The sequence below is a fragment of the Physella acuta genome, unplaced genomic scaffold (genome assembly GCF_028476545.2).
Source record: "Physella acuta isolate Inbredline_101_S28 unplaced genomic scaffold, ASM2847654v3 ptg000473l, whole genome shotgun sequence".
NCBI lineage: Eukaryota > Metazoa > Mollusca > Gastropoda > Physidae > Physella > Physella acuta.
In genome coordinates this window covers 466,924-480,205 of record NW_026731992.1, presented here as the reverse complement: position 1 = coordinate 480,205, position 13,282 = coordinate 466,924, and the positions used below count along the sequence as shown (strand labels likewise).

The 13,282-nt window shown below is 44.3% G+C and overlaps 1 protein-coding gene across 7 annotated transcripts in view; it reads left to right on the top strand.

Moving 5' to 3' along the window:
* Window positions 1–300: 300 nt before the first annotated feature.
* Window positions 301–13,282, top strand: part of LOC131943929 (cysteine-rich motor neuron 1 protein) — a 30,995-nt gene continuing 18,013 nt past the window's right edge. For 6 of the 7 annotated variants that reach the window (XR_009386978.1, XR_009386977.1, XR_009386976.1 and 3 more), the window contains exons 1-3: window positions 301–504; window positions 2,547–2,923; window positions 11,736–12,020. Coding sequence is in view for 4 of the 7 variants with exons in the window: in XM_059304300.1 (XP_059160283.1) it covers window positions 2,575–2,923; window positions 11,736–12,020 (634 nt within the window). In the remaining 3 variants the exon portion in view is untranslated. The remainder of the gene's footprint in view (window positions 505–2,546; window positions 2,924–11,735; window positions 12,021–13,282) is intronic. The other variant, XM_059304299.1, reaches the window with a different exon arrangement.

Sequence of the window (13,282 nt, the reverse complement as noted above, 5' to 3'; positions counted from 1 at the left end):
AACATCAATCAGGATGCAGCTCTTTTTAAAAAAAAATTGACATCTAGGTGTAGAAATCGGCCATACTTCAAATTTAATAACCGAACTAGTTTAGGTGTAAAAATTGCTAACTGGTGGTTATTTGCGTATTCTATTTCGGACGAAGACGTACTGTTAGTCTATTTATAAAAGTTGCGCAAGAAAGAAAAAGAATGTACCCGCCACAAAGTTTTGGTCTGCCAGGCGCCTCATTTGTGTGGCGTAGGCGGTCTGCGCATGCGCCAGAACTATTTGTTTTTTTTATTTTTCCTAAGCTTGAAAGACTGGGCTAAGGTTTTCAGCAGTCGGCTAGCCGTCTCGCGATTTCTTGCTGTGTGAAACTCTAGCAGACGGCTTGTAAAAACCTGTGGAATATTTTCATTAGGGGCTGGAGGCTACCTCGAAAACTGGTTAGATTGGTCCGCGAATCTACTTGTGTATTTCTGAATACTACTTTACCGATCAAGGAGATGTGACAGTGCTAAGGTAAGGCCATTTCGTAATTTAACGTTCTTTTAAAGACAAAGTTAATCAAACGGTGAAGGACACACATATGCGGCCAGTAATGATTTCACACACAGATCAGATACTGACAGTTGATAACACACTGAGTGACACACACACACACAACTCGACAGGCTGCAGGTCATGTTTACCAGACGACCCAACCGTTGATTGTGAGCTGACCACGACCTGTCGTCTAGACCAAGACTTGCTGTAACTTTCACTAGACCAAAACTTGATGTAACTTTCACTAGACCAAGACTTGATGTAACTTTCACTAGACCAAGACTTGCTGTAACTTTCACTAGACCAAGACTTTCAGCACTTGTGCGCAGGCTGGCGATAACGTTCAGTTGTTTACTAACAAGATTACACACATAACGTTCAGTTGTTTACTAACAAGATTACACACATAACGTTCAGTTGTTTACTAACAAGATTACACACATAACGTTCAGTTGTTTACTAACAAGATTACACACATAACGTTCAGTTGTTTACTTACAAGATTACACACATAACGTTCAGTTGTTTACTAACAAGATTACACACATAACGTTCAGTTGTTTACTAACAAGATTACACACGGAAACATGTGTCCTTGTTTACTGACATATTAGCCCTACTGCACCCCCCCCCCAACAGAATAATTCGATATAGATTCTTGTATTGTTTGCAGACGTAAAAAATTCTAGTTCTTATGTTCTTAGTAAAACACGCTACTTTAAAATTTCACAGTTCTCATCAATACAGTTGGGTCAGTGTAAGACATTGTAGGTCATCAGTCAGGGACATTGTTGTTGTACCCCCTCCCCCCCCCCCCACCAGGACATTGTTGTTGTACCCCCCCCCCCCCCCACCAGGACATTGTTGTTGTACACACCAGTAACGTTGTGTAGACCAGACAACACTCGGCGTCTGCTGTTATCTCGCGCACCCACCCCTACATCAAATACCTCTTTAAATTAACCAATCGGATAACAGCTTTTATTCTAACGAAAATTAGCTTGGTAGGATATTCCGTCAACAAACTATTTTTAGCCATTTTCTCTGATGACGTTTAGCGGTACGGATTCCTAAAATAACCCAGAGCACACAAACAACACCAAGACGTCTGTGTAAAAAGTTTCTTTTAGCGTCAGTGTAGTTGTTCATTTAAATATGGGTGATGGTCTAACTTATTACTATCATTATTAATAGGTCTAATAATACTATTCAGGACATTGTATGTACACTAACACCTATATAGTTGGTGTATGCAGACTACTGCCTATCATGGTGTATGTACACTACCACCTATCGTGGTGTATTTACACTACCACCTACCGTGGTGTATGTACACTACCACCTATATAGTTGGTGTATGTAGACTACTACCTATCGTGGTGTATGTACACTACTACCTATCGTGGTGTATGTACACTACCACTTATCGTGGTGTATGTACACTACCACCTATCGTGGTGTATGTACACTACCACCTATATAGTTGGTGTATGTAGACTACAACCTATCGTGGTGTATGTACACTACCACCTATCGTGGTGTATGTACACTACCACCTATATAGTTGGTGTATGTACACTACCACCTATCGTGGTGTATGTACACTACCACCTATATAGTTGGTGTATGTAGATTACCACCTATCGTGGTGTATGTACACTACCACCTATATAGTTGGTGTATGTAGACTACCACCTATCGTGGTGTATGTACACTACCACCTATATAGTTGGTGTATGTAGACTACCACCTATCGTGGTGTATGTACACTACCACCTATATAGTTGGTGTATGTACACTACCACCTATATAGTTGGTGTATGTACACTACCACCTATCGTGGTGTATGTACACTACCACCTATATAGTTGGTGTATGTAGACTACCACCTATCGTGGTGTATGTACACTACCACCTATATAGTTGGTGTATGTACACTACCACCTATATAGTTGGTGTATGTACACTACCACCTATATAGTTGGTGTATGTAGACTACTATGTTTGTACTCTTGCAGAGCTAGACGCCACCCATGTGTATCCAACATGGCGGCACAGGGCACTTCACTACCAGCACTAGCAGCACTAGCAGCACTACCAGCCATGAAGGAGATTCTGCCACTGCTGCGCCTCATCTCCTCTCTCATCATCTACTCTACTCTAACCGGAAGTGCCTGGGCTCTGTCATGCGCCCCGTGTGAGCCCGAGCTGTGCCCCAACACGACGTCATGCCTGGGCGGCACGGTCAAGGACGTGTGTGGCTGCTGCCCTCAGTGTGCCCGACTGGAGCACCAGAGCTGTGGGGGCGTGTTCGGGGTGCTGGGCTCCTGCGCCCCACATCTGCAGTGTGTCTACCCGGACCACGAGGAAACGTCGAGAGGCGGGATATGTAAAGGTAACTTCCTTACTTTGTACATCTGCTATATGTAAAGGTAACTTCCTTACTTTGTACATCTGCTATACGTAACGGTAACTTCCTTACTTTGTACATCTGCTATATGTAAAGGTAACTTCCTTACTTTGTAAAGGTAACTTCCTTACTTTGTAAAGGTAACTTCCTTACTTTGTAAAGGTAACTTCCTTACTTTGTAGATCTACTATATGTAAAGGTAACTTCCTTACTTTGTAGATCTGCTATATGTAAAGGTAACTTCCTTACTTTGTACATCAGCTCAGCGGCGTAGCGAGGGGGGGGGTGACACCAAGGCAAAAAATAGCAAAATATATAGAAAAAAACTTGAGGGGGGGGGGGGGTGCAAATCGAAAGTTTGAGGGGAGGGTGCAAATCGAAAACTTGAGGGGGGGTGCAAATCGAAAGTTTGAGGGGGGGTGCAAATCGAAAATTTGAAAGTTTGTCCCCGGGAAGGGTCGCTACGCCTCTGGGGGGGGGGGGGGGGTGACACCATTAAGTGCCGCACTGGGTGACACCCGACCTCGCTACGCCACTGGATCTGCTATATGTACGGGAGGGGGGGGGGGGGTCGGACTTTTTATGACGATGTGAGGCGTACTTTTATAATTTAAAAAAAAATTAAAATCACATTGCAAGTCTTAAGCGATGTTCCCATTTTTTCTTTTTTGAGTAGGGATCCCTTTTTCGAGCAACGAAGTAACTCGCGACCCCATGCAATTAAAGAATAATGTTTTTTGTTGGGTTAAACCCGTGGTCTCAAGTCTAGCGTCATTAATACACCTGGGTGTTGTCAGTTGGTGACACCTGGGTGTTGTCAGTTGGTGATACCTGGATGTTGTCAGTTCGTGATACCTGGGTGTTGTCAGTTGGTGATACCTGGGTGTTGTCAGTTGGTGACACCTGGGTGTAGTCAGTTGGTGATACCTGGGTGTTGTCAGTTGGTGATACCTGAGTGTTGTCTCGTCATTTGTTGATACCTGGGTGTTGTCAGTTGGTGATACCTGAGTGTTGTCAGTTAGTGATACCTGGATGTTGTGGCGTCAGTTGGTGATACCTGGGTGTTGTCAGTTGGTGATACCTGGATGTTGTCAGTTGGTGATACCTGAGTGTTGTCAGTTGGTGATACCTGGGTGTTGTCTCGTCAGTTGGTGATACCTGTGTGTTGTCAGTTGGTGATACCTGGGTGTTGTCAGTTGGTGATACCTGGGTGTTGTCTCGTCATTTGTTGATACCTGGGTGTTGTCAGTTGGTGATACCTGTGTGTTGTCAGTTGGTGATACCTGGGTGTTGTCTCGTCATTTGTTGATACCTGGGTGTTGTCAGTTGGTGATACCTGGGTGTTGTCAGTTGGTGATACCTGGATGTTGTCAGTTGGTGATACCTGGGTGTTGTCTCGTCAGTTGGTGATACCTGGGTGTTGTCAGTTGGTGATACCTGGATGTTGTCAGTTGGTGATACCTGGGTGTTGTCAGTTGGTGATACATGGATGTTGTCAGTTGGTGATACCTGGATGTTGTCAGTTGGTGATACCTGGGTGTTGTCAGTTGGTGATACATGGATGTTGTCAGTTGGTGATACCTGGATGTTGTCAGTTGGTGATACCTGGGTGTTGTCAGTTGGTGATACCTGGATGTTGTCAGTTGGTGATACCTGGCTGTTGTCAGTTGGTGTCACCTGGGTGTTGTCAGTTGGTGATACCTGAATGTTGTCAGTTGGTGTCACCTGGGTGTTGTCAGTTGGTGATACCTGAATGTTGTAGAAATGAATTCCAGTTACACCCCTCTCCCACTCCCCTTGTACTTCTAACGCCTGCAACTAGCAAACCTGTTTGGTAATAAGGAGAGACTAATTACAAGTTGTCCCTTCCCCCTCTCCCCCCACCCTCACCCTGACCGTCCGTGTCTAGCATTGCTGGCATTCCATTGGTTTGTGCATGACATTCCATAATTCCATCCAGTCTGTGGCAGCCCCCCCCCCCCCCCCCCGCCCCCCCCCCCGCATGTGTACACGGTCTGTTCTCGCTCTGGTAAGGCCCAGCTTGTGATCCAGACGGGGGAAGGCAATAAACTATTGTAGGAAACTTTTATGGAGACAATAAACCTGTCTATAACAGCAATACAAGAATTAGATTATTTTTTTCTGGCACACAACATACATATGCTACTTACACTACACTCCATATATATGCTACTTACAGAACACACCATATATATGCTACTTCAGTACACACCATATATATGCTACTCACACTACACACCATATATATGCTACTCAAACTACACACCATATATATGCTACTCACACTACACACCATATATATGCTACTCAAACTACACACCATATATATGCTACTCACACTACACACCATATATATGCTACTCACACTACACACCATACATATGCTACTCACACTACACACCATACATATGCTACTCACACTACACACCATACATATGCTACTCACACTACACACCATACATATGCTACTCACACTACACACCATATATATGCTACTCACACTACACACCATATATATGCTACTCACACTACACACCATATATATGCTACTCACACTACACACCATATATATGCTACTCACACTACACACCATATATATGCTACTCACACTACACACCACATATATGCTACTCACACTACACACCATACATATGCTACTCACACTACACACCATACATATGCTACTCACACTACACACCATACATATGCTACTCACACTACACACCATATATATGCTTCTCACACTACACACCATATATATGCTACTCACACTACACACCATATATATATGCTATTCACACTACACACCATATATATGCTACTCACACTACACACCATATATATGCTACTCACACTACACACCATATATATGCTATTGACACTACACACTATATATATGCTACTTACAGTACACACCATACATATGCTCTGTGGCGTAGAGAGGTCGGATGTCACTCTGTGTGGAACCTAATATGGAATATATATATATATATATATATATATATATATATATATATATATATATATATATATATATATATATATATATATATATATATATATATATATATATATATATATACAATTACAGTTCTCAACCAAACCGTTTTCCTCAGGCATATTTTGTTACGTTGAGTTGAATTAACCTCCTCACCCCCTCCACCCCCAGGGTGAGTGCTTTAAACTGTGCTCAGATAATACAGCGATGTTTTTATCTAGTCGGTCATAATTACAGTTGGAGGTTTACGTCATGGTGTTAACTTTGCCCTATTTAACTCACTCTAACTAAACATGTAATTAAGTTGAATTATCATTTTTCTGTATATATTTTACTATTTTTTCCTTGATGGCACCCCCTAAATGGTGTCACCCGGTGCAATACGCACCCCGCCCTCCCTCGCTACGCCTCTGAATATGCTATTTACACTCGATTGGCAGATACTGTATAGGCCTTCATGTTGCATTTAAGCTCCACAGAACCTTGGTATATTAGCTCCCTAACACCTTGGTATATTAGCTCCCTAACACCTTGGTATATTAGCTCCCTAACACCTTGGTATATATGCTCCATAACACCTTGGTATATTAGCTCCCTAACACCTTGGTATATTAGCTCCCTAACACCTTGGTATATTAGCTCCCTAACACCTTGGTATATTAGCTCCCTAACACCTTGGTATATTAGCTCCCTAATACCTTGGTATATTAGCTCCACAGAACCATGGTATATTAGCTCCCTAACACCTTGGTATATTAGCTCCCTAACACCTTGGTAAATTAGCTCCCTAACACCTTGGTATATTAGCTCCCTAATACCTTGGTATATTAGCTCCCTAACACCTTGGTATATTAGTTCCCTAATACCTTGGTAAATTAGCTCCCTAACACCTTGGTATATTAGCTCCCTAACACCTTGGTAAATTAGCTCCCTAACACCTTGGTATATTAGCTCCCTAACACCTTGGTATATTAGCTCCCTAACACCTTGGTATATTAGCTCCCTAACACCTTGGTATATTAGCTCCCTAACACCTTGGTATATTAGCTCCCTAACACCTTGGTATATTAGCTCCCTAACACCTTGGTATATTAGCTCCCTAACACCTTGGTATATTAGCTCCATAATACCTTGGTATATTAGCTCCCTAACACCTTGGTATATTAGCTCCCTAACACCTTGGTATATTAGCTCCCTAATACCTTGGTATATTAGCTCCCTAATACCTTGGTATATTAGCTCCCTAACACCTTGGTATATTAGCTCCCTAACACCTTGGTATATTAGCTCCCTAACACCTTGGTAAATTAGCTCCCTAATACCTTGGTATATTAGCTCCCTAACACCTTGGTATATTAGCTCCCTAATACCTTGGTAAATTAGCTCCCTAACACCTTGGTATATTAGCTCCCTAACACCTTGGTAAATTAGCTCCCTAATACCTTGGTATATTAGCTCCCTAACACCTTGGTATATTAGCTCCCTAATACCTTGGTAAATTAGCTCCCTAACACCTTGGTATATTAGCTCCCTATTACCTTGGTAAATTAGCTCCCTAACACCTTGGTAAATTAGCTCCCTAATACCTTGGTATATTAGCTCCCTAACACCTTGGTATATTAGCTCCCTAACACCTTGGTAAATTAGCTCCCTAATACCTTGGTATATTAGCTCCCTAACACCCTGGTATATTAGCTCCCTAACACCTTGGTATATTAGCTCCCTAACACCTTGGTATATTAGCTCCCTAACACCTTGGTATATTAGCTCCCTAATACCTTGGTAAATTAGCTCCCTAATACCTTGGTATATTAGCTCCCTAACACCTTGGTATATTAGCTCCCTAACACATTGGTATATTAGCTCCCTAACACCTTGGTATATTAGCTCCCTAATACCTTGGTATATTAGCTCCCTAATACCTTGGTATATTAGCTCCCTAACACCTTGGTATATTAGCTCCCTAACACCTTGGTATATTAGCTCCCTAATACCTTGGTATATTAGCTCCCTAACACCTTGGTATATTAGCTCCCTAACACCTTGGTATATTAGCTCCCTAATACCTTGGTATATTAGCTCCCTAATACCTTGGTATATTAGCTCCCTAACACCTTGGTATATTAGCTCCCTAACACCTTGGTATATTAGCTCCCTAATACCTTGGTATATTAGCTCCCTAACACCTTGGTATATTAGCTCCCTAATACCTTGGTATATTAGCTCCCTAACACCTTGGTATATTAGCTCCCTAATACCTTGGTATATTAGCTCCCTAACACCTTGGTATATTAGCTCCCTAATACCTTGGTATATTAGCTCCCTAACACCTTGGTATATTAGCTCCCTAATACCTTGGTAACCGTGAGATTATGTGAGAGAGATAGAAGAGAGAGGGGTGTCTATTGACACAAAGACAAATGTTAGCAAATACGTCACGGGTATGCCAACTTTGGGATTTGTTGACATTCGTTGCTTAGACTCATGCATTTCAAGGTCTTGGACCCGCGTATTTCAAGGTCATGGTCAGTGAGTTTGACCAGGTTGCCATGTACCTGGGGTGGGGATGTGGTGGGAGAAATGGCAGGATGAAAACCCTTCCGATTTACGCCACTTTAAATTCCCGGTCCTTCAACCCCCCCCCCCCCCCCTCCTCCTCACACTTTTCCCCTAAAAAGGCTGCTAGGCATTTTTGACCGGTATTTTTCTCATAAGGTATTTATTTTATTGTGACCAGTACATTAAGCCATAAAAAAAGGTTAAACTAGTACATTAACCAGTGAAAAAAACAGTTGACTAGTACATTAAGCCGTGAAAAAATCAGTTGACCAGTACATTAAGCCGTGAAAAAATCAGTTGACTAGTACATTAAGCCGTGAAAAAATCAGTTGACCAGTACATTAAGCCGTGAAAAAAACAGTTGACCAGTACATTAACCAGTGAAAAAATCAGTTGACCAGTACATTAAGCCGTGAAAAAAACAGTTGACTAGTACATTAAGCCGTGAAAAAAACAGTTGACCAGTACATTAAGCCGTGAAAAAAACAGTTGACTAGTACATTAAGCCGTGAAAAAAACAGTTGACCAGTACATTAAGCCGTGAAAAAAACAGTTGACCAGTACATTAACCAGTGAAAAAATCAGTTGACCAGTACATTAAGCAGTGCAACAGTCTTGATGTTCTACACTTGAAGACTTCCTTCCAGGCGATATGGTTGATATTGGTTGATATTGGTTGATATTGGTTGATATTGGTTGATATTGGTTGATATTGGTTGATATTGGTTGATATTGGTTGATATTGGTTGATATTGGTTGATATTGGTTGATATTTGTATTGACTTCCCTAAGAAAGTCTACCGCCGCCCCCCACCGAACCAAATGGAATTATATAGAACGCATATAAATTTAACCAATTTTTTGTCCGCTAACTATATATATATATATATATATATTATATATATATATATATATATATATATATATATATATATATATATATATATATATATATATATATATATATATATATATATATATATAGCGGTGTGAGTCCATGGGAGGGGTTGTAACCCCCCTAACCCCCCCCCCTCCCTTGCCTACGCCGCTGACTCGAGTGATGTCAAATCCAGACGTTTTTCTCGGGGGGGGGGGGGGGGGGCGGTAGACTTTCTTCGGGGGCGGACACTGTTAAAAGTATATATTTTCTATTTAAATTATATAAATTTCATTTCGTCCGGGGGGGGGGGCGGTAAACATTTTCGGGGCGTGGGGGGGGGGGGGGGGCACGAAGAGTTGCCTGGAAGAAACTGGCTGCCACTGACCGTTAATCCACTTCTCCTGCCACTGACCGTTAATCCACTTTACCTGTCACTGACCGTTAATCCACTTCTCCTGCCACTGACCGTTAATCCACTTTACCTGTCACTGACCGTTAATCCACTTTACCTGTCACTGACCGTTAATCCACTTTACCTGCCACTGACCGTTAATCCACTTTACCTGCCACTGACCGTTAATCCACTTCTCCTGTCACTGACCGTTAATCCACTTTACCTGCCACTGACCGTTAATCCACTTTACCTGCCACTGACCGTTAATCCACTTCTCCTGTCACTGACCGTTAATCCACTTCTCCTGCCACTGACCGTTAATCCACTTTACCTGTCACTGACCGTTAATCCACTTCTCCTGCCACTGACCGTTAATCCACTTTACCTGTCACTGACCGTTAATCCACTTGACCTGCCACTGACCGTTAATCCACTTCTCCTGCCACTGACCGTTAATCCACTTTACCTGTCACTGACCGTTAATCCACTTTACCTGCCACTGACCGTTAATCCACTTGACCTGCCACTGACCGTTAATCCACTTGACCTGCCACTGACCGTTAATCCACTTCTCCTGCCACTGACCGTTAATCCACTTTACCTGCCACTGACCGTTAATCCACTTGACCTGCCACTGACCGTTAATCCACTTTACCTGTCACTGACCGTTAATCCACTTTACCTGTCACTGACCGTTAATCCACTTCCCCTGCCACTGACCGTTAATCCACTTTACCTGTCACTGACCTTTGGAAATAGATTTTGGCTTTTAGTTTACGGGCTGGGACATACAAAGCACGTGATCCAAAAATAGCATCAAGATTTGAAACAAATATTTATAGGAAAAACGTAGAAGCGTTCTATTTTAAGCGGGCTATCAAAGTAGTGAGTCACCGTGCGGCGTGGGAGTCTGGGGTAAAGGTCAATACAACCGAGGGTAAAGGTCAATACAACACTAGTCTTAGCCCTGTGACCCAGGGTATCTCGCTCGTAGCAAAGTGATCTGCCCGCCGAGGTGGTACCCGCAAACGGAATTGAAAAAGTTTGTTTCAGTTCGATTAAAAGGTGCAGTTAGGCTCGCCTAAAACGGCTGAAGTAACAGTTACGTAACTCTACTGGCCCAATGACCTAAATAGATAAGGCCGTTACGTAATACGAGGCTACAACACACTCGTGTGTTGGCCTTAAGTCAGCTGACAACATACTTGTCTATTCGCCCACCTCACTTCCTGCCCACCTCACTTCCTGTCCATCTCACTTCTTGTCCACCTGACTTCCTGTCCACCTGACTTCCTGTCCACCTGACTTCCTGACTTCCTGTCCACCTGACACCACCTCACTTCCTGTCCACCTCACTTCCTGCCCACATCACTTCCTGCCCACATCACTTCCTGTCCATCTCACTTCCTGCCCACCTCACTTCCTGTCCACCTGACTTCCTGTCCATCTGACTTCCTGTCCACCTGACACCACCTGACTTCATGTCCACCTCACTTCTTGTCCACCTCACTTCCTGTCCACCAGACACCACCTGACTTCCTGTCCATCTCACTTCCTGTCCACCAGACACCACCTGACTTCCTGTCCACCTCACTTCCTGTCCACCTCACTTCATGTCCACCTCACTTCCTGTCCATCTCACTTCCTGTCCACCAGACACCACCTGACTTCCTATCCATCTCACTTCCTGTCCACCAGACACCACCTGACTTCCTGTCCACCTGACTTCCTGTCCACCTGACTTCCTGTCCACCTGACTTCCTGTCCACCTCACTTCCTGTCCACCTCACTTCCTGTCCACCTCACTTCCTGTCCACCACACCTTATGTCCACCACACTTCATGTCCACCTGACTTCCTGTCCCCCTGACTTCCTGTCCACTTGACTTATTGCCCAACTGTTGTGCCGTTTTGCCTAATTGTACTATTGTAAACTTTCCCCCCAGAAGTACCGGAGCAGCCGTGTAAGGGAAGCAACTGCCCGCCTGTTTATGAAGCTCAGTTGTGTCCCCCTGACTCTACACTGACAAGGAGAGACTTGACGAGCCCTGACACCCAGTACAACGACGTCGAGGGCAACAACTTGTTCCTCCTTCCGGAGCAGGCGTGGCAGTGTGTCTGCAATGTGTCGCTGTGTCGTCTGCCCGTGTGTCAGCACGGACAGCCCAGACTTGTCCAGAACGCCACGGGTCTGCCCGGAACCTGCTGTCACGTGTTCGAGTGTCCGGCAGGTGAGCTCATTCCAGTTGTGGCTCGTTCAGACTGACCACATGTTCCATCAGACTGACCACATGTTCCATCAGACTGACCACAGGTTCCATCAGACTGACCACAGGTTCCATCAGACTGACCACAGGTTCCATCAGACTGACCACGTGTTCCATCAGACTGACCACGTGTTCCATCAGACTGACCACAGGTTCCATCAGACTGACCACAGGTTCCATCAGACTGACCACAGGTTCCATCAGACTGACCACGTGTTCCATCAGACTGACCACGTGTTCCATCAGACTGACCACAGGTTCCATCAGACTGACCACAGGTTCCATCAGACTGACCACAGGTTCCATCAGACTGACCACAGGTTCCATCAGACTGACCACAGGTTCCATCAGACTGACCACATGTTCCATCAGACTGACCACAGGTTCCATCAGACTGACCACAGGTTCCATCAGACTGACCACATGTTCCATCAGACTGACCACAGGTTCCATCAGACTGACCACATGTTCCATCAGACTGACCACGTGTTCCATCAGACTGACCACGTGTTCCATCAGACTGACCACAGGTTCCATCAGACTGACCACAGGTTCCATCAGACTGACCACATGTTCCATCAGACTGACCACGTGTTCCATCAGACTGACCACATGTTCCATCAGACTGACCACATGTTCCATCAGACTGACCACGTGTTCCATCAGACTGACCACGTGTTCCATCAGACTGACCACAGGTTCCATCAGACTGACCACGTGTTCCATCAGACTGACCACATGTTCCATCAGACTGACCACGTGTTCCATCAGACTGACCACGTGTTCCATCAGACTGACCACAGGTTCCATCAGACTGACCACATGTTCCATCAGACTGACCACAGGTTCCATCAGACTGACCACATGTTCCATCAGACTGACCACGTGTTCCATCAGACTGACCACGTGTTCCATCAGACTGACCACAGGTTCCATCAGACTGACCACATGTTCCATCAGACTGACCACAGGTTCCATCAGACTGACCACGTGTTCCATCAGACTGACCACAGGTTCCATCAGACTGACCACGTGTTCCATCAGACTGACCACATGTTCCATCAGACTGACCACAGGTTCCATCAGACTGACCACAGGTTCCATCAGGCCAGAGTTTTTGTCAGACTGTCTTGAGTATCCACCATGTTATGTCATCTTGCCCAAACGACTTGATAGACGTGTTTCGTTGGACGGCCACATCGTGTTTGTTGGACGGCCACAGCGCG